Here is a 20,902-nt window from a genome sequence, read left to right as displayed (position 1 = left end):
TTAATGTTGATAATTATTTCCATTCTTATTCATCCATGCAACCCTGTGGTACTGGGGCTGGTACTTAAAATATATAGGAACAGATATTAATGATCTTTATCTCCACCGTTCCACTGTTGTTGAAATTATGTTATGCATCAGATTCCCCGCCCCCTTTTTGCTTGTTGTATTCTGCAAAAAGCCTTATGCTTTGATATATGAAGACTTATGCTATGTAAACCTCCATTAAATAATGCCTAATTTGTGTGCCCTAATCTGATTAAAAATTATTCTGATGCCATATCATTTGTACTTCCAACAACAGTGGAAAAGAATTGATAAAGAAAATTACAACCAAGATCGTGTGATTAAAAATAAGCTGGTTCAAATGTGAATTTTGTCATATTATTTATATTAACCATTTGCCATTAAAAAGGCTTAATGCAGCTTTCTACATATTTTTACCTATTGGCTCTATACACAGGAGAGGCAAGGTCTTAGATCATCAGAACAGTTCTGCCTCAAACATCAGCAGATCAACTGGCTGTCTTCATTATTAGTTCCCAAAGAAACTAGCAATGACAATAAATCTGGCTATTAGTGTTATAGACTCTGCAATTTTAGGCCATGTATGAGACTTCAAAAGGTTATGTGTTATTAATTTTGTCAACTTAAATCAGCTGCAAAGCCAAAGGAATACAAAGCCAACTGGAAATTAAAACCTTAAACATGACAGGCTTCCAAAGACGGCATTCTGTGTCCCAAGCTTTACAGCAAACAACATGCCAAATACAAGGACAGTTCTACTTTGTTGTTATGCTCTAGAAACATTACTTCAGTGCCAAAATCATCATATTTCATTACTATCACCAAATACAGTTTAGTAAGGATATAAGGATAAAACAATTACGGCCTAGTAATGACAGGCTAATGGACAGCAGTCCATTTCTATCAATGCCCAGGATGAATTCTTCAGGATATATTAATTTGATACAGTAAGTGCAGAGAGGGGAAAACCAATTAAGGTTTCATGTCCTATTGTGCAACATACTGCATATGCATGAGTGCACCCTAATTAGTCCCACTGAATCAATGTTACAAAGAGAGAGAGCTTGAAAACAACCTCAGAAACAGCCACAGATGTTTCTCATTTTTAATTATAACCAATATAACTGGCAAAACATCATTGTCATGGTTACATGTCACACTATTACTTTTAAAAAACAAGAGCCAGTGAATGTCAAGGAAATGAATGGACCAAGTAGCCCTGGATACTTTTTAATAATAGTCATTGTTAGCAATTCTTGAAAAGAAAGTCTTGGATGCTTTGATTCTTGCTGACTTTGCTAACTTGCCTTTGATTCCCTTTGGACAAAACTCTCAGGCTTTTATGTCACTAGACATCTGAAGTGTTATAGGACTCCAGAGACTGAAACTGCCATTTCTAATTAGGACTTCAAGTTTTATTTTAGTAATCAAAAGGTTTCATCCAACTCTTTTTTTTAGGAACACCATGTTTTATAATTCTTTTCTAAAGAGTGCAAATATGCTTTAACAACTTAATAAGGAGGACTTTTTTTTTACTGCACTCTGCTTTTTAAATCTGCATTTTAAAAAAATGTTCATGGAAGTTAGCCTATTAGCGACTTAGTAACAAAATCCTTATGAAATGATTTTGAAAATTCATGCAGAAGCCATAAATTTTAAGATTTCCATGGGCACTGGAATTCTCAAGCCACTGATCTGACAGACAAAATAAAAATGTAGACAGAGATGAAAGGTGGAGCCACAGGTAAGGAAACAAACTAAAAGTCCAGAGGTCAAGGACAAAGGGAGATGCTACAGTGGGGGAAAATAGCATAGAACAGGACCATAAAGCATGTAGTATCACAGAGAATGAAGTAGACGTTAGGAAAAAAAAATCCAATCCAATCAGAACAGTCAGCATAAGACAGGAGGGCACTGGAATTCTCAAGCCAACCCACTTATCTGCAGCGATATATAAAATAAAAATATAAACATTTAAACTCAACAATAGGGAACAAGATGAAAGCCCAAAGAGATTTCATATGGTGATCTTTAGCAAACCACTCTCAAAGCACTTCAGCAGAGTACTAATAATGGTCTTTGCAGCTTACACATTTAAGCTGGTGGGCAAGCAGGCAAACAATTTCAGAACTCCTGGTCCTCTTTCTCCAGCAGCAAAGCATAACCCACAATAGGTCTTTTAGCCCTCAGCCATGTACTTAAGTAACTGAAATTTGCCCCAGAATTCCATAATTAACAGCAACAACTTTTCCCTGCTGCAGCTGCTGTACTGACTAGGTTGGATAAGTTTGGGATGGGGGGAGGGAATAATGCAACAACCTACAAATCATAACACTTGAAATAGCTGGGATTTGTTCAGAGATGAAATGAAACTGCTTTTTGTCCAAACTGTACAAGAAAACTCTCTGAACATGAATGTTTTATTTCAAGCTTGGAATATGTGAAATAGTGCTTTGAGGTTGAAGCATTTAGTCCGTGCTATGACTCCACAGTATAGACAGAATGGCCAAGAACCACAGGTTGCCATTATGTGCAATCTCTTCTGATCTTCATGCTGCTTTTCACTGAAGATATCTTTTACAAATTCTGTTCATGTTTTTTAACTGTAATTATATCTACATAAATTTTGAAGATTTTTTTTCTCATCACTTACAAATATATGAGGTTTAATATAAAAGAACAAGCTTCCTCAGTAAGGCACTGAGTCTACAAACCAGAATTGTTCTAGCTGCGAGTTTTTGATATCTCATGTACTTAGGAACAAATCAACCAACAACAAAAAATCTGTTCCACTACTAATTCTATAATACAAATCAGTGATTCATCAGCAAATTACTGGTAGTAAGCTGAAGTCTAAATTTAGATATATACCATCAACGTTTTTCTTTTTTGTTTATTACTATTTGCTCATTATTATTTTGCCTGGAAACATCTAACTGCAAATATAACTTGAATTACAAGCTGAATAAAGATGTAAAAGACAAGAGTACTAACATCTGAATTTCAAAAAAGTTATTTAAAATGAATGTTAATGGATATTTTTGTAAATATGTCTTTGTAAACAAAGACACTAATGTAAATGAGACAAAATTTTATAGTTGGATGCCAAATTTATGAGAAAAGAGTTGCATGAATATTAAGCTCACATTGATATAGTATTATTTGTTTAATAAAAATGTCCATATAGTGGTATTTAATTCTGTGATTTTGATACTGAAAATAAAACAAAACAAAAATCTGATTGGTAAACCATTGGTAAATCACTAAACCATATAAGGAGTGGAAAATGGCTGCAGAAACAAAAACAATTTAATTTTGCACTCAGTTACAATTCCTACCACAAAGTGATGAAATCATAATATATTGCAAAAAGAAAAAGTCAGACTGATAATGGACATGGCAGCAACCCAATTAAGATACAGCTTGGGTCACAAAGACAAATTCCCACAGAAATATAAAGTCTTTGAAAGAACTATAAAAAGCACTTGTAGAATCTTCCTTCTTGGATTTGTTGCAATAGCAAAGAAGATCCTTCCTAGTACTGTCATAATAATCATTTATATCAATGCTACTGTTTATTGTGTAGTAGATTAGTCAAATAAACTTTTTTGACATTTTGGTATTTTCATAATTAAAGACTATTTAATGCAATCAGGGGAGTCCTTGATGCTCTCTGAATTTGGTTTTTTTTCCTTGCAGACATTTCATTACCCAAACTAGGTAACATCATCAGTGCTTGGTGTAGAGAGCACCAAGGACCCCTGAGCTACAAATATTCTTCTTTATTGGTAATACAAGCAGATTCTGAAAATATATTTTTTTTACTTTGCATTTACTAATGAAGATTACTTAAAACTAATATTACCTTTAGGTCACAGAGAAGAGCTGAAGAGCTGAAGAGCTAATTTTAAATAATGTATGCTTCTTATCCCATTACAGGTTTTAAATATTCATTCTCTTAACAACACAGCTCTATTTTTCCCTAAGACTTGATATGACAGATAGAGAACCATTTAAGTTCCCTCTCCTCGGCACATCAACAATTATAAACGTGACTCAAACGCTGTGCTACCAAATTATATCTGTAACTATGGCAGCTGAAGTAATTGTGAGATACCAAGGGGAAATGTGATAAGGGAGGGAGGGAGATCAATTTGGAAAAGGAGGGACTAATTTAAGATCTTACAGCATTTCATTAAAATGCCCAATTTTTCTCTTGACATCTTCTAATACAAGAATCTATGAATAATATTATAAAATCAAACCAAGAATTCAACTCATCAGAACTCTTCTCCAACAGAAAGCCTCCTCACTTCTTAGCAGGTTAGCAGAGGTTAATAAACTCACACTTTCTTCTAGGGCATGTGTGTCAAACTTGCAGCATCACACTGCTGTCACGTGACATTTTGCAACATTTTTCCCTTCGCGGAACTGGGATGGGCATGCCCTGTGTGTGACGCATCTGGCCCGTGGGCTGCCAGCTTGACCCCCTGTCCTAACGAGATTGTTAGGTTCCCTAAATTAAGACTTAAACTTTGATGAAGTTTTTCAGTACCTTGACACAGCAAGTATACAGCAAGAAAGCATTAGGGTAAGACCGGAAATGAACTGTTGCCTACAGCTGCAGTTCCTACACTTACATTTGAGGCCAAGTCCCAACTTTAGATACTCTCTCTGGTTCAGATCTAGGTGCCATCCCTATCAAATAACTGGCTTACATTTTTTACCCTCAGATTTAAATGGCAGTTGTTTGTTTACATTTTCTTTATTCCTACCCTGTGAAACTTCACGTCGTAATATTACCCTACTATTATACTACCCTACTATTATACTACTCGTCAAGAAGTCAAGGATGGCATACTAATTTTATTTGTTTCTTTTGTGAGTCTTTTATTCCTCGGTGACCTTCTTTGCATTTGTTGTCACTGTTCATCACCTGAGAAACTGTCCCTGAATACAAACCTTGCATAGCTGATCTTGTTTTACGTTGTTCAAGGTACTTTACTAACAATGAACTTACAACCATGAACTCAATTTGGTTTTTATGACTGTGATGTAATTTGGGAGTTCAGGCAGCCATAAAATATGCCCACATTTTTGCAAGGGTCTAAATACAGAAATGCCTCCTGTTGTAGGCAAATCTATATGAAACTGACATCAATATCACAAAACTTAGTATTCCAGGTATTTAAAAAAACACAAGATCTGGAAAATGTCTACAGAAATTCTCAGTCGTCCAGGTCACGATTGTCCCAAAGGTGCTTTTTCAAGCGGTAACTGGACTTTCTTGTTTTTCTTTGAAGACGTTTTACTTCTCATCCAAGAAGCTTCTTCATCTCTGACTGATAGTGAGGAATGGAAGGATTTATACACTTTGCAGACAGCAGGTCATTTGCATCATTAAGGTCACCTGGAGGTTAATCTGTTTCACCAGGGTCACCTGAGTGTTGCAAATGGGTGTGAAGCCTTTTTGGAACTGTTGAAAGGGCGCGTTGTAGACTGGAGATTGATGATGTTGTATCCCATCCCTCTCCCTTTGTTAAAAGAAGGCTGATCAATTTTGACATAGATGGCCTCTTTGACCTCTCTTTCAAACTAGCTATGTTCTCTGTCCAAAATGTGGACTTTGCTGTCTTCAAGAGTGGCCTTTGTCTTTTAAATGCAGATGGACTGCTGAATCTAGTCCTGATGGGCTTGTTCTCCTGTGTTGTGCCATCCGTTTGTGAAGTGCATGTTTCGTTTCCCCAATGTACAATGTACATAAATCCTTCCATTCCCCCACACCATCCAGTCAGGGCTGAAGTAGCTTCTTGGATGAGAAGCGAAACGTCTCCCCCCACCCCCCAACAAACCCAACAAACCAGAAAGTCCAGTTGCCTCATTGAAAAAGCACCTTTGGGACAACATCTGGAAAAGGAACGCCGGCACACGCGTCTGCTTTCAACACGTCACAGCTGATTTGCAATTTACGCATCTTTCCTGGAAAGCTGGTCCTAATCCAACTCACGGGACCTTCTTGAGGATGCCTGCAGAGACGTCGACTTTAAAAAACAACAACAATCATTACATCTCTTAGGATGCATTTAAAGACAGAAGGCTTTCCATTCCTTTCTTCCTCCCCACCACGAACCACCACAGGCTTCCCGCAAGCACGAGCGGCAGCTTTTCCTCAGGGAGGGAGAAGAGAAGAAAGCACGCGCCAAACCCCCCCACCCCCCGCCTTCTCCGTTCCAACGTCGCTCCGAGCCATTTATATATAAAGATATAGATAGATATAATGAAAAAGCTCCTACAGGCTCCGCCTCCGCGCTTCCCCCACCCCTTTGCGTCTTGACGTCAGCCGAGTTCAAACGTTTGCTGGCGTCCTCACGCAAACGGGGAGGGGCGGGCAGGGAGCGCGCGGTAGCGGCGCAGTCTAATCAGCGAGCGAGCGGCAGCAGGTTCGGAGGTATTGGCCGTAGTCTTGGCGGGGGGAGGGGGGAGAGGAAAGGAGACCGCGGAGGGAGGGGGAGGGCAGATGAGTGCGGGACTGATTAGCTGAGGGCCGTTTCTTGGGGGAGGGGGGACATTTCTCTGAGGGGGGTAAACTCCGGCGAAGGCGACCACCGCTGTGGGGCAGCCGAGGCCTCCTTCGAAAGGAAAGCCGCTTCTCGCTTCTGCCTTTGGCCCCCTTCCCTGGTCCTTCCGGGCAGCGGCAGACAAGACTCGAACAAAGGCCCCGGCGTCGCCGTCGTCCCGCTCCGCGCCCTGAGCGAGAGGACGAGGCCCGCGCGGGTCTGACCCAAGTGCCCGCCCCTCCCGGTTGGTGGTGGTGGGGATCCAACCTGCCCTTCTGCTCTGCTGCATCCTTCCCTCCGGCCAAGCGACCCTGGACGGAAGGTCGGGCTGTCCCTCTGCCTCCAAGCGCTCTTTTTCTGGACAGCAGTTGTTATTGTCACTCTGCGCCCGACTTAATTTTTCTCTTTGCAGGGGCAAAATTGCAACTCTCTTTCTCTCGGTGTGTTTTTTTTTGGGGGGCGGGGAGAAGAATCGGATTTGGTGGGCAAAGAGCTTTTGTTGAGGGTTGTATATAGTTGATGGCATAGATTAGATAGATAGTTATGACATATATGTGTGTGTGTGTGTGTGTGTATGTATATATTACACAGACATACACAGATACACACACACACATCGCAAGGTTGGCAACTTGGTCGGATAATTGATAGTGTGCGATTTCCATTAGAGCAGCTTTTACCTCCCAACCTTTTTCTTATTGTTGGTACATTAAAAAGAGATGAGAGGTGGCTCACCTGAATAGTGTGTGTGTGTGTGGGGGGGATATGTCCTGATTCTCCTGTTATCCCCGGCACCACCTTAGGAAAACAGGATAGAACAAAGAACTGCATTACTGAGATTATTTGATATTCCACTTTTTAACGTTGAAGGTAGTAATGTTCCCTTTGGAAAATGGTTTTATGTAGCTTTGCTACAGTTGCATTTTTCTCTTAATGCTAGAAAATGTTTGCAATATAAAATAATGCTGTCTTATAAATATGTATGTATATATTTGGAAACATCCCAGGTTGAGAGAGTGCATCTGTTAGTATTTGTATGAAGTAAGTTGAGCTGCAATTGAAAAGCTGTTTGAATCTTAAGCTGTTTGAATATTAAGTAAAAGTAACAAAATACTTAACAGCATACTATAAGTACATTTTCTCCTAAGTGTCTAGAGGTTAAATGAAAGTATCGTAGGGAGGGTTGACTTGCTACATATATAATAACAATCCCCCCCGCTTCCCTCCATGCAACAGTATATTTGATTTTATATTTGTTTTCTTATATTTATATTTTATATTTACATATAAAATATATTTTATATGTATATATAATATTATATGATTTTATATTTACATATATATTCACAGAAGAAATCAGGCTACTCCATGACACATGGTATCCTCCATATAATTGTCAAATTAACTCCCAGATTTCCTAATGAGTGTGCATCAAAGTCAGACTTTGATATTGAAGTTGAGTAACTATGAAGGCTGGGGAAGACTGCCATAACTTTTTAAATATGCATCGGTACAATGGGCATGTAGACGGGGTACACACCCTGCCTAAACCATGGTTGTCCAACCTTTTGCCTAGCTTGCATTGGTTTAGGTATGGTATATATAGATAGCCATTGTGGTTTATTCAGTAATAAAGATTCATATAAGACAAATTGGTTTATATCATTTGCAAACCCAACCATCCTCCCATTGGTACTGTAATGAAAATAAGCGCTTAAGTGTCAAATTAATTACATAGTAACAGGGAGAAGGTTATCATGTAGTATGGAAGCTATTAAAATGATTTATTATGCCCTGTAAGTAATGGCTGAAGACTAAAAAAATGGAAGTGCCTGGATCCATAATCATAGATTTGATCTATATGATTGAAGAAGCCTCTACTAGGAGAGGTTTCTCTGTCTGAAAGGAAGGAAATGATTTTCATCTGTGTTGTTCCTCAGCTATGGAATGTATTCCTTTAAGAGTTTTCTTTGGCCCTCACCTTTTGTTTAGGAGGTCTATAAAGCTGGGTCTCTTTCAACAGACTGTAGGATTGAACAATTTTAGCACTTGTATTACTGTTATTCTTTAATCTATATTTTTATAAATTGTTATATAAAGCCAAATATTGTTAGACACTTGAATGCTTATCAGAATAAAAATGCAGTTTATTATCAGCTAGATCGATAAAAATAGAAAGCATCTGCATGCCTACTGCAGACCCTAGCTGTAAAAAATATAGTTCATTATTAGTATTCCATTTTTCTAGTTTATACAGTACAGATATGCTAATAAAAGTTTCATATTATTGCTGGATTATGAAGTGCAATTAGTACTTTGTACTATTAGTTCCAGTCTTCGATGACCATATCCTTACAGAACTATGAAATAGTATTTACAAGAACTACTACATTTCCCCTTTAGTTTAATATTTCCAACTTTGTAACTTGGCTGTTGGGCTTATATTCTCTTATCTTTTTAAAAAATATAGATAGGATAATACTGAATTAGAGTTGGTTACTAAAACCATTTGTTAGTACGCATTACAACATTGAAATATTTCTATATACCTTAGTAGTGTTAGGAAGAAGGGGGAGCTGTTTCAGGAGGAAAGTATCCAATTTAGTGACAATCTCTACTTCTAATCCTGTAGGCCCATCCTGGTTATTGGACTGTTGGGGCAAGCGGCCTCATGGTGTCGATGGTGAATGCCAGATGTGTCTATAAAGTCTCACAATTTGGATGAACTGGCAAATCTGCATGTATTACCAAAAGGTGGTTGGGTTTTCTCTTAGAAATTTACACCATCAAGTTTTGGCCCCTTCATGCTCCATACCGTGACAGGGAAGAGTGATGACATTGATAATTAGGGACCCTTTTCTGGGATCAAGAATGCTCCTGAGGTATTAGTGTGAGAGTGCTTACGGGTGAAAATGGGTCATAGGAAGAAGGTAAGGATCTTACTCTTTGGATCTGGTTAAGCTTAGGAGTTTATAGCATGAATCACAATTGTGGACTTACATGGCCCCAAACATGTAAGTGATCGTACATTAGATCTCATATTAGCCTTAGAGTTGTTAAATGATTTGGATATGGAGAAAATGTCCTTAGCTTTTATTGTGGTCATCTCATCCTGATTCAAGTTAGTTTGCCTCCCATGACTTATGTGGGGCAGGAGTGATTTAGATCAGTGGTCGCCAACCAATGGGCCAGGTGGTCTGTGAGAAAATTTTAGTGGTCTGCAGAGAAATGTCACCCCCAAAGCAATTAATCCAGGCTGCACGGGAACACAAGGCTGCACCACTCACACGGCCTGTGGGAACACAAGGCTTGCGTTGCTTGCATTGCGAACAACACGATATAGTGAGGGGAGGGGGAAAGGGCGGAAGGGGGGACTTGCTCCACTCTCCCCATGCACCTCATCTGGCTGCTTCTTTCCACTTCTTTCTTCTTTTGCTTTTGTCTGCATGCAAAGAAAGCAGCAAAAGTCTTTCTTTCTCTCCTCCAAACTCCGCCAGAAATAAGTCTTTGGGTCCCTGCAAGGCATCCTACTCCAAGAGGTTGTGCCCGTGTGACAAGTCTCACAAAGACTCATTTCTGGTGGAATTTGGGGAAGAGAAAGAGAGACTTCTGCTGCTTTCCTTGCATGAAGCCAAAAGTCTCTCTCCCCCTGAGAACGGAGCTGGAGATGGTATCCTGTGATCCCAAATAAAGAATAGTTGATCGGTAGGAAAACGGAGTGGGGAATTTTCCTGCAGACTTTTTTGGGGATTTTCCCAGGGTCTCTGGTCTGCGGGATTTAAAATTATGAGTTTGGTGGTCCCTGAGATCCAAAAGGTAGACCTGATTTAGATGATCTGTCTTAAGTGCCTCATGATTCCATCTGGTTTGCAGAGGGTGGTGGTCTTCAGATATCAAGCAGGCAGATTTTCTGACTGTTTGATCAGATACAGACACGGGACACAAGTCAGGTACTACCTAAGATTTCTTTGAAATCTTGGGATTTTATGGAACCTAGGAGACGCACCTTTTCTGTTATTGCTGTTGTTCTCCGGAACAATCTCTGATACACGAGAAGCCCCAATTTGCTCATCTTTAGAAAAGTCATTAAGACCTAATTTTTCCATGAGGAATTAGTGGCCAATTTAGTGAGAGTCCCCTTTTGATGGGTCTGTACTGTTGCTTAGTCAACCTTATATTAACTTTACATATGACAGGTGTTTAATGTTAATGCAATTTGAGTTGGGGATGGTATTTTTTGCTTTTTATGCTATTTGCCACTTAGGGTTATACAGTTTCAGATGGGTGGCCTTATCAATTTTATTAATAAATGAATGAATTATTTCCAGTTTCCTTCTTTCCTAAACTGTTAACCTTAGCTTTGAAAGTATTACTTGAATATCTCACAATACAGCAATTTATAAAAGCATGTAAAACTAGAAATTGGCTAAACAAGTCATTATTGATTTGCTCAACTTCATGACTGTGATTTGTTTTTATTTTGAAATTCTGTAAAGATGTGTTTTCTGATCTGAATCTCCAGAACAGAGATGCTAGAAAGAGAGCAATGTGAGACAGGAAAACAACAGTAATAGAGAGATTTAACTGTACTGGACAAAGCATCATTGAGAAAGTGCTAAATATTAAAGTGTTTGAAATACTGTACCTCCTGTCTGTGCCGAAAATAATATAGAATTAAATTTTAAAAAGAGAGTAATGTAAATTATATGATACATAAAGAACATAAAGTGTTGCATTTAAAAAATTAACATAACACTAGGTCCTCTTTAATTGTATAAAAGTGGTACTGGATTTTTTTGAGAATAGAAATGCCTAGAGAAAAATATATAATTTGTTTGCTTCATACTTGTTATTTCAAACACATACACATACATGATTGTGAAGTAGTTTCACGGAGCACACAAGAGACTTTATGGAAAGCATGTTAAAGGCTGTTTTTGATCTCTCTCTCTCTATAAAAGCGAAATACCATTCATGCATCATCACAAAATCTCCAGAACAGTAAAGCCTACAAACTTGAAATTTGGCACATATGTTCCTCTTGGCTTCTGGGTGCTCATTAAGAAAAGATTTTTCAAAATGACCATCAGAACATTAGTATTTCATATATTATTATTAACATGCTCTGATGCTAAGGAGTTCTACTCCCCTTCCCTACCTGAAAAGAAATCTGTTCCAAATGCAAAACACAAGCAGAGGAGAAGAGTTTCAGTTTTAGTTTTAGTTTCACAGCACCAAGCAGCTTTAGTACAGAACAGTTGACTTAAGCCATGCCCAGACTCCTTGCTGTCTCCTCCTTGCTCACACAGCAAATATTGTTTCAGTTTCCAAACAGCCCTGAACTCTCTCACACACTGACAGGACGCTCTGGTAGGCAGAGGCAGAATTCCACCCACCCTTATTTTCCTCTCCAAAATCTAAGCCTGACCACATAGTTTGTAGCGAAGCACGGGTATCAAGCTACTTATATATATTTTACAATTAACCTTTCTGTAAGACTCATCAGTGTCCTAACTTTATTTAGCTTCCTGCATGATAACCCTAGTTTATGCAATAAAAATTCACTGAAGAAATCTGGCAAGGCAATTGAAAAACTACATTTCCCCCCCACTCTCTCTCACATATACATAGTTTTTTTTGTGTGTGTGTGTGTACACACCTTGTTGCAAATGAAATGTACTGTTTTTAGTTAGCTGTATTATTAAAAAATAGGGAAAAAACAAAACAGCAAACACTTCAATTGTTAGCATAGGTTACCGTGTTTTCCAAAAGAATATGCTGAAGATAAAGCAGATGTAAGATAAGTAGTGCTCAGATTAAAAGGCATGAATGTTGCATATTTCTGTTCACAAATATGCAGGCACTGAGGTCTCTTGCTCTAGTATTACAAAATGTTAAAGAATGGAGCTTCTGCAGTGAACACGCAACCTAACTATAATTGAACAATATTGAAATTGCTGATACTTTTATTTTTTCCTTCATTCAATTTTTCTTTTACCTGACTTTTTTGTTATAACCCATAAAATATGAACCACTGTGAATGCATGTATAGAAAATGAAATATAAATATATTTATAAGTAACTGGTTACTTTGGTTTTATAATACTTTATTTTGTTATTCTTTTTCAGTTGAACTGCGGCAGCATGCAAGAATAAACTTATAATTGGAAAACAGAACATTCTGCTTTGATTAATATATTTAAAGATGACCTATTAATTTTACAACATGTTCCCAGAATAGCAATAATAATAAGAAAAGGTAAGAATGTCAATATTGTACCTATATTTTATTTCAAACATTTTTCCTGTTCTTTTGTTAAAAAAGATTTTTGTTGCTGTTTTCAAACATCAACCATTAAACATTGGCTTCAAGATTTCAATTAAAAAAAAATCCCACATACACAATATGCAAGGGAATATGATAGGGAATACAGCAATGAATAGTTCAGTTTTCTGAATGAATGAAAAATGTTCTGTATGTGAATTGGAGAGTGTGTCAAAGCACATAGCAACACCTGTCCTGTTTTGGTTGATTGTGAAAAACTAGTTAGTGTTGGCCTGATTAGTACTTGGATGGCAAGCACAAAGAAAACCCATATAGACAAGAAAGGCAAATTGAAAAATATATCTCAAAAGACATGCTATTTTAAGAATTTTAATTGCTTGCACAGCTCTAATATTTATGATGCATTACACTGGGGGGTGGGACTGTTTGAACTCAGGTTTGCACTGCATCTATTATCTGCCAGGGCTGTGACTGTTTTTGTTCAATTTTTTTTTTCACCCAAAAAGTGTTATGACTTGAGGATTCATCTGTGACTTTTTATGATACTGTGAGTTAGTGGCTAATTATATTATTCCTCTCATTAAAGGTATATTACTCAGCATAGAAACACACTTGGCAAAATCAGAATTTTTCTGAAAATCAGGTTTTCATAGGCAAAGGATCATTGTTCAGCCACACTTACTCAGGTTTTAATCAATCTTGGAACAACGGTCCAGGTGCTAAACAGTCCTTGAACTGAAAGTAAGGAGCGGACCTGAGCTGATCTGGCTATTGACATCCATATATATTAGAACTTCAAGCTCACTACTTTTTTCAGAAAAAAAAGAGCTTACCAATGGAAAAGGATATTTTGTGTAGAACACTTCATTTTAATGAAATATAACTGTTAACCGGATTAGTATTTGGATACTAAATAGTTCTAGAATTCTAGTTACAGCTATACTTATTTTCAAGTGTTCTTATCTTTAAGTGTGATTGAAGATCTCTATCACAGACAATAATCTTTTGTCCTCTAATGAAAATTACAAATGGAATTACAGTGTTTTTCTATATAGCTTTTGACATGAAAACTTTAAAAACCTCAGTACAAATGATGCATCTTTTTTTTCCAACAGGCAAAAAAAAATGTTCAAACTAGCTGTTTTCCAAATTGACAGCTAAACAATATGAACAGCTTGCTTAGCCATCTTACACATTTATTTCACAATCTTTTACTGTATATGCTGTCATTCAGTATATAATCACACAGATAATTTGCAAAATAAATACAAATTGTTAAAAGACAATAAACTTGCAAAAAAACAACAACGCCCGTGACCGGAAAGGTCTTTAAAGTGTGTGGCAAGTTTTCCTGGGGAGACATGTCCATAAATAAGATGCCCCAAGCAATGGTAGGGAGCTTTTGCCTAGTTTGCCATCTAAGAGAATCATTACCTAAGAAAAGGACCTTTGAAGATTTTTATTGCACTCATAAATGGATATGGAATGACATACTTTTTCATGTTCAACATTGTGTAGATCTCCAAAGATTAGTGCTGCAAACTGCATTTAAATGAACTGTTAAGTAGTAGAAACATTTTAGAAGAGGCAAGAATGTTTCTAATGATCAGTCCTAGTTTCTGCTGTATTTTTTATTAGTTGGAACTTCTGAACAATTTTTAATAAATTCCCAAATGCATTATGTCTATAATAGTCTAACCTAAATACTACCAACAAATGGAAAGTTGGGACTAGTTTATATCTGTTCAGCAGTTGCCGCAGATAGTCTGGTCTTCTGTCAATAAGATTGCATATACAAAGCCAATAAATTGCACCTCTGACTTTATGCGGAGAAATACAGCTTCATGTAAGAATGAATTTGTATTTCTATAACTGTCTGGTTTGGTATAGCAACTAAATAGGACAGGTACAGAATCCAACAGATGGAAAGAACAATTGCAAGTAGCCTGCCTTCCAGAGAAGACCAGTATATTGTGTGGGTCAGAAGGAGGGCTGAGAAGATATCTGAAGATCCCTCATAACCCAGACATAAACCGTTTCAGCTCCTCCATTCAGAACTGCACTACAGGGCACTGCAGGCCAAAACAACTAGACACAGGGACAGGTTTTTTCCTTCATGCTGTCACTCTGCTGAACATCTAATTATCACCGTGCTGTCTAATATCTTTGTATATTTAGCAATATTGTATCTTACAGGTAGTCCTCGACTTACAATCACAATTGAGCCCAAAATTTTTGTTGCTGAGACATTAAATTTTAAGACCTTTCTTGCTACACTTGTTAAGTGAAACTCTGCAGTTGTTAAGTTAATCATACAATTGTTAAGTGAATCTAGCTTCACCATTGATTTTGATTGTCAGAAGATTGCAAAAAGCGATCACGTGACCCCAGGACACTGTAATTGTCATAAGTATGAACCAATTGCAAAGTATTTGAATTTTGATCACATGGTCATGAGAATGCTGCAGCAGTTGTAAGTATGCAAAAACAGTCATATGTCATTTTATTTAGTCCTGTTGTAATCTTAAGTGGTCATTAAATGAACTATTGTAAATCGAGGACTATCTGTATTATTTATCTTTCTTATTATCTTCCTTACTCCCCTCTCTTACTGGTACGATTATGATGAGCATTATCGTTATTCAGTTGCTTTGCATATACAGTGAGAGTGTCTGAACCAGAGACAAATTCCTTGTGTGTCTAAACATACTTGGCCAAATAAACTATTCAAGTCAATTCAGTACTACCTATGTGTACTACCTTCAGTACTATCCACTAACAACATTTATCTAATCCCGTGATGGTGAACCTATGGCATGCATGCCACAAGTGGCACGCAGAGGCATTTGTGCCAGCACGTGAGCTGCAGGCAAACTTACCTCACTGGGCATGCGTGCGCCTCACAGTTGATTTTTGGCCGGTTTGAGGCCTTTTTCGGCCTCTCAAAGGCTTGAAGGAAGACTTTTGCAGGCCGAAAACTAGTCCCGTTTCATCACTTCCTGTTTTTCCGAAAACACCGGAAGTGACAAAACGGGGCTAGTTTTCAGCCTGCAGAAGCCTTCCTCAAGCCTTTGGGAGGCTGAAAAAGGCCTCAAACTGGCTGAAAATCAGCTGTGAGGCGCAGTGCAGGTAAGGGGGTGGCGGGGGTGGGTGGGGATTATGCACGCATGCATAGGGGGAATGGGGGAGGCGCGCATTGCCTTCTGGGTGCTGACACGCGAGTGCGAGCGTGCAAGCTCGCACACAATTTTTGGCACAGGAGCCCAAAAAGGTTAGCCACCACTGATCTAGTTTGTTCTTTATCTAAAGCATACATTTAAAATGTAAAATTTCTACTTCACCTGAATCTAAAATTCCTGTTGATTTCAGGTTACATTTACCTGCTAAAAATAATGTGGAGGGTGATGAAATCCTTTTCAGCCCATAATGTAACTCCCAAGAGCTGACTAGGCCTATTATTAGGCATACAAATTCCGAAACCACTTTAAAATATGCATTGTTGCCACTTAAGTAATATATGCTGAAAGATCCCAAGAAGTGTCGAAATACCAGTCTAACTAGAATAAAGAAAAATAGGGCCAGCTAGTTCTTAACTCACATCAAGACTGCCTTCAAAACAGACAGAAAAATAGCAGCCATCCTAAGAAACCCCAAAGATAAAATTGACCTGGAAAACCAAGGCATATATGAAGTCCCCTGTGCATCATGCCCGGCCACATACATCGGACGGACCAATAGAAGAATAAGTACCAGCCTGGATGAACACAAAAATGCAGTAAAAAAGCTGGAACACACTTCCTCACTAGTCCAACACATGAAAGCCACAGGTCATAGCATCAACTTCAATGGCACCAAAACCCTAGCCACTATAGAAAACCCCAGCTACAGAATTATCAGAGAAGCCACAGAGATTGAAAAACGACCTGAAAGCATGAATAGAAGAGATGACTCCACCAGACTGTCAATTATCTGGAAGCCTGCACTCTCAAACAAAAAAAAATCTCCACAAGCCAGGCAAACACCTGGGCACAAACAGACCCCCCTGACACCTCCAGCTCAAACACACCCCAACCAGGCACCCAGATGAAACCTAGCTTCCTAATAAATGGTAGCCGTCCGTTTACTCGGAGCCAAGCCGGACCAAAAGCCTCCAATACAGGAAACACAATGTTGCCAGCCAATCAAGACAAAAAAAGCTACAAAACAGACAGAAGATATTAGAAACACCAATCGAGCAGAACACAGCAAACTCCAAGACCAATAAACACAGACCAAGACTCCCAACCAATCAGGATGAAGAAAAAACCATTCTGGCACAGCAGTAGGCTAGCACCATATTTAAAACAGAAATGGCTGTGAAAGTCTGACTCACAGACGAACACTATACAGAAGCCTGATGATGGCAATGAGATTCTGCCAAAATGTTGCTACAACTTTAAAAACACAACTATAATGACGTGGGAAAATACCCGAACAAAGCTGAATACTATACATATAAATACCCGCGAAAACTTAAGAAAATATATATGTATGTATATGTATGTATGTATGTATGTATGTATGTATGTATGTATGTATGTATGTATAGGTAAAAGTTATCACTATGTTATAAGAGAACATTTTGAGATTCCAAATTGAATTTGTTCAGCTTGTAAGCAAAAATTGAAGAAATATTACTGATACTTGTCATGATTAAGAATATCTTTAGCTCTTTCGTTGCTAGAGAAAACATCTTGGTCTCACTGTTGTGCCAAATCTAATTTAATATCAGCTTCGTTAGTGTTATTAAATAACCATATTTCCATAATGTCTTTCAGACGAATGTTAAGAACAGGAATAGGGAGTTTCTGGGAAGAAAACTCATTGTCTTAAAAGTGTGAAAAGAATCAAAGTGCCACAATTACCAAAATGAGTTTTCCAGATTTTGTTTGCTTTTTTCTTTTTTGGGAAGAGTTTTTAGAACTAGCATTTGAAAGCTGTCTGCTCTTATTGCCACCCTTACCTCCTCCCTACTCTGACAAAGCAAGTAAAAAGATGCCTATGCCATCCTTTCGTATATCATTGTCCCTACCCTTCTGTATCCCACTGAAAGGTTAGGTAGCCATGTTGCAGCTTCTGAAATACTGTTCCTGCTTTAAAAGCTCTTGCTTTTCCCGTTTAAGTGGACTTCTATCGTACTTACAGCAGAAGATTAAATACTTGTCTTCTGCTTGCTTTTCTTTTCTGAATTCACCTATCATTGAAAACAGAAACTGAAGAGTTTTAGTTCTTTTTAGCAGTTTGCTTTCAACCTTCTGTGGTGAACACTATTTCTCCCCCTCATACTAAAATTAGTCCCTGTGTAAATGAATGATATTATCTCAAAGAAGGAACTCTGCATTTTGTAGCTGAGCAATCTTTGCTGTCACAGAAAGAGACAAACACAAATGTTACTATGACTGATTCTGATTTTGAGTAATTGGTGAACGTGCAAGGAAGCAAATAGGGAAACAATAAATGGAACTGGGTAACAACAATCAAATGTTCTGAATTATAACGGTAAACCAATAAGAGAAAGGCATAAGCCAGCGTTAAGTAATTTTTTCATTTGTCTATTTACCTATAGAAATGTATATGTCCCTACCCATCTTTTTGCCTACAGTATACAGGCAGTCTTCTAATTTCGATGGCAGTTAGGCCTTGAATTTCCTTTGCTAAGCAATGCTGTTGTAAAGCACTTCAACATGTGACTGCATTGTATAGCAATGGCGATTCTCTGTGGCTCCCATTGCTGTTGCCAAGTAGCACCTGCTTACAACTATCTTCTGGCTTCCAACGACCAAAGCAGCCACATGGGAGAGAGAGGGAGCGCCTGGTGGTGCAGATGGCTAGGGAGGCATGGTGTAAGCATAGTGGTGGCTGCTGCCTAGTGGGAGAGGGTGTGAGAGTGGAAGGGGAATCGTGGCAACTTGTGACCTTCCCTATCAACTTCCCTATTGACTTTGCTTCTGGGAAGCCAGCAATTGCAATCATGTTACTGCCAAACTCTGCAACTGTTGTAAGTGCAAACCAGTTGCCCACCTTGTGATTGTGTGACAGTGGACACTGAACTTTGAGGAGCACCATTCACTTAGTGCCATATTTGAACGATTGCTGACTGGTTGTTATTCAAGAACTATTTGTAACAGCTTTCTCCTTGCCAGTAGATAACATCACGGTCTAGAAAGTTCTGCTTCATTTTCAATTATTTTAAACAATTCAAGTATTCTAAAACAGGGTAAACAAGCGATGTTGTATCTCATCAAATTAATGTATTTTTGATTCTCTGTAGGATGGCTGGTTGTGGTGAACTTGATCACTCAATCAATATGCTTCCAACGAACAAAAAGGCAAATGAATCATGTTCAAATGCAACACCATCTCTTATGGTTCCTGAATGTGCTATCTGCCTGCAAACATGTGTCCACCCTGTGAGTCTGCCCTGCAAACACGTCTTCTGCTATCTGTGTGTAAAAGGAGCTTCCTGGTTGGGAAAGCGGTGTGCCCTCTGTCGGCAGGAGATTCCAGAGGACTTTCTTGATAAACCAACTTTGCTATCGCCTGAGGAACTCAAAGCAGCCAGTAGAGGCAATGGGGAATATGCTTGGTATTATGAAGGCAGAAATGGCTGGTGGCAATATGACGAACGTACCAGTAGGGAGTTGGAAGATGCATTTTCTAAAGGTAAAAAGAGCACTGAAATGTTAATTGCTGGTTTCTTATATGTGGCAGATCTTGAGAACATGGTTCAGTATAGGAGAAATGAGCATGGACGTCGCAGGAAAATCAAACGGGACATAATAGATATTCCAAAGAAGGGAGTGGCTGGGCTTAGGTTGGACTGTGACTCTACTGCTATCAATCTAGCAAGAGAGAGCTCTGCAGATGGTGCAGACAGTATACCACCACTAGGTGCTGCTGCTGCTGGGCAGCCTCCAGCAACTGTTAGACCCCTTCCTACACTAGATGGTCAGCTGACAAGTCCTGCAACACCATCACCCGAGGAAAGCACTCTAGAGAACTCTTTTGCCAACTTGCAAATCAATGGAGACAGTTTGGTTGAAAGGAGCCATAGGGGTGAGGGAGAGGAAGACCATGAATCACTATCTTCTGGTAGGATGCAAGTTATTGACACCTCCATTGAGGAAACAGAATCAGATGCTAGCAGTGATAGTGAGGATTTGTCTGCCCAATTTCAGCTGCCTGTACCCTCTGCTCAGCAGAGACATCTGAATGGAAATCAGCCAGCCTTGGATAGACCAATGGCAAGTAGTGGGGTGGGGAATACCACTGTGAGATCGAGAAGGCCTGATGGACAGTGCACAATAACAGAAGTCTAAATCTAGAGCCATGGTTTTAAAATTCAGTCTTATACCTGTACATTTTGTCTGTATTGACATTGCGCTCCAGCCTAGCAGTCTTATTTTAAAGTGTTTCCGTATGAGAATGAAGGGAAGAAAGGAAACCTGATCATCTAACATTAAAATCTGTCTCTTAATTTGTCTGGAACACTGAACATTTAAAAATCTGGGCATGTGTTAATGGTTTGAAAGCTGTTTAGCAACACTCAGTTTTTGTAAAATGTCTGCTTTTATTTTGTAGTATATGCCCATCTCCATATTAAAACCCATCCTCCTTTTTTGACAAATGTATATTCACTGTACAACTTGGAACTGTTATTATTTGTTGCATTAAGTATCTTAAGTAACTACCTGCATGGATAGATGTATGGAAGGAATATTAAAAACTGGAAATGATCAAGAGTTTGGAAATGTGCAAGATGCTTAATTTTAACATAAAATAGTTGTGACTCCTGAAATTCAGATGTTTTACTAAAGCTGAAAGATGAATCATTCTGAATGAAATGTAAAATAATTTATGTTGCAGAGTTTTACTTGTAAAGAAGTCATGGTGTCTTCATTGGCTCTGTCTAGTCCCTGTAGCTTGTTTGCGTCTTTCTTGTGTCGTTTTTGTTACAAGATTTATAATTTAATAAACTACATTTTATCAACAA

At 38.5% G+C, this 20,902-nt stretch overlaps 1 protein-coding gene across 5 annotated transcripts; it reads left to right on the top strand.

Annotated features, from left to right (window-relative positions):
• Positions 1-6,369: 6,369 nt before the first annotated feature.
• On the top strand, positions 6,370-20,902 carry RNF146 (ring finger protein 146). Of its 5 annotated transcripts, none has more exons than XM_026666077.2 (3): positions 6,370-6,475; positions 12,714-12,843; positions 19,181-20,902. In XM_026666077.2, the coding sequence occupies exon 3, from the start codon at positions 19,182-19,184 to the stop codon at positions 20,226-20,228; it is 1,047 nt and encodes a 348-aa protein (XP_026521862.1). In that variant the 5' UTR covers positions 6,370-6,475; positions 12,714-12,843; position 19,181; the 3' UTR covers positions 20,229-20,902. The 5 variants fall into 5 exon arrangements, with proteins under 5 accessions (XP_026521862.1, XP_026521863.1, XP_087828455.1 ...); XM_026666078.2 differs by having other exon boundaries at positions 6,395-6,467; XM_087972329.1 differs by lacking the exon at positions 6,370-6,475 and adding an exon at positions 6,508-6,906.

Source organism: Notechis scutatus, chromosome 1, assembly GCF_049901735.1.
Source record: "Notechis scutatus isolate UNSWTSFEM ecotype Mainland chromosome 1, rNotScu1.2, whole genome shotgun sequence".
Classification (NCBI taxonomy): Eukaryota; Metazoa; Chordata; class Lepidosauria; order Squamata; family Elapidae; genus Notechis; species Notechis scutatus.
Note: the sequence above shows the minus strand (reverse complement) of the source record. Positions and strands in the feature narration are given on the sequence as shown.

Coding starts and splice junctions, on each gene's coding strand:
- RNF146 (XM_026666077.2), top strand. CDS start 19,182: ATGGCTGGTTGTGGTGAACTTGATCACTCAATCAATATGCTTCCAACG.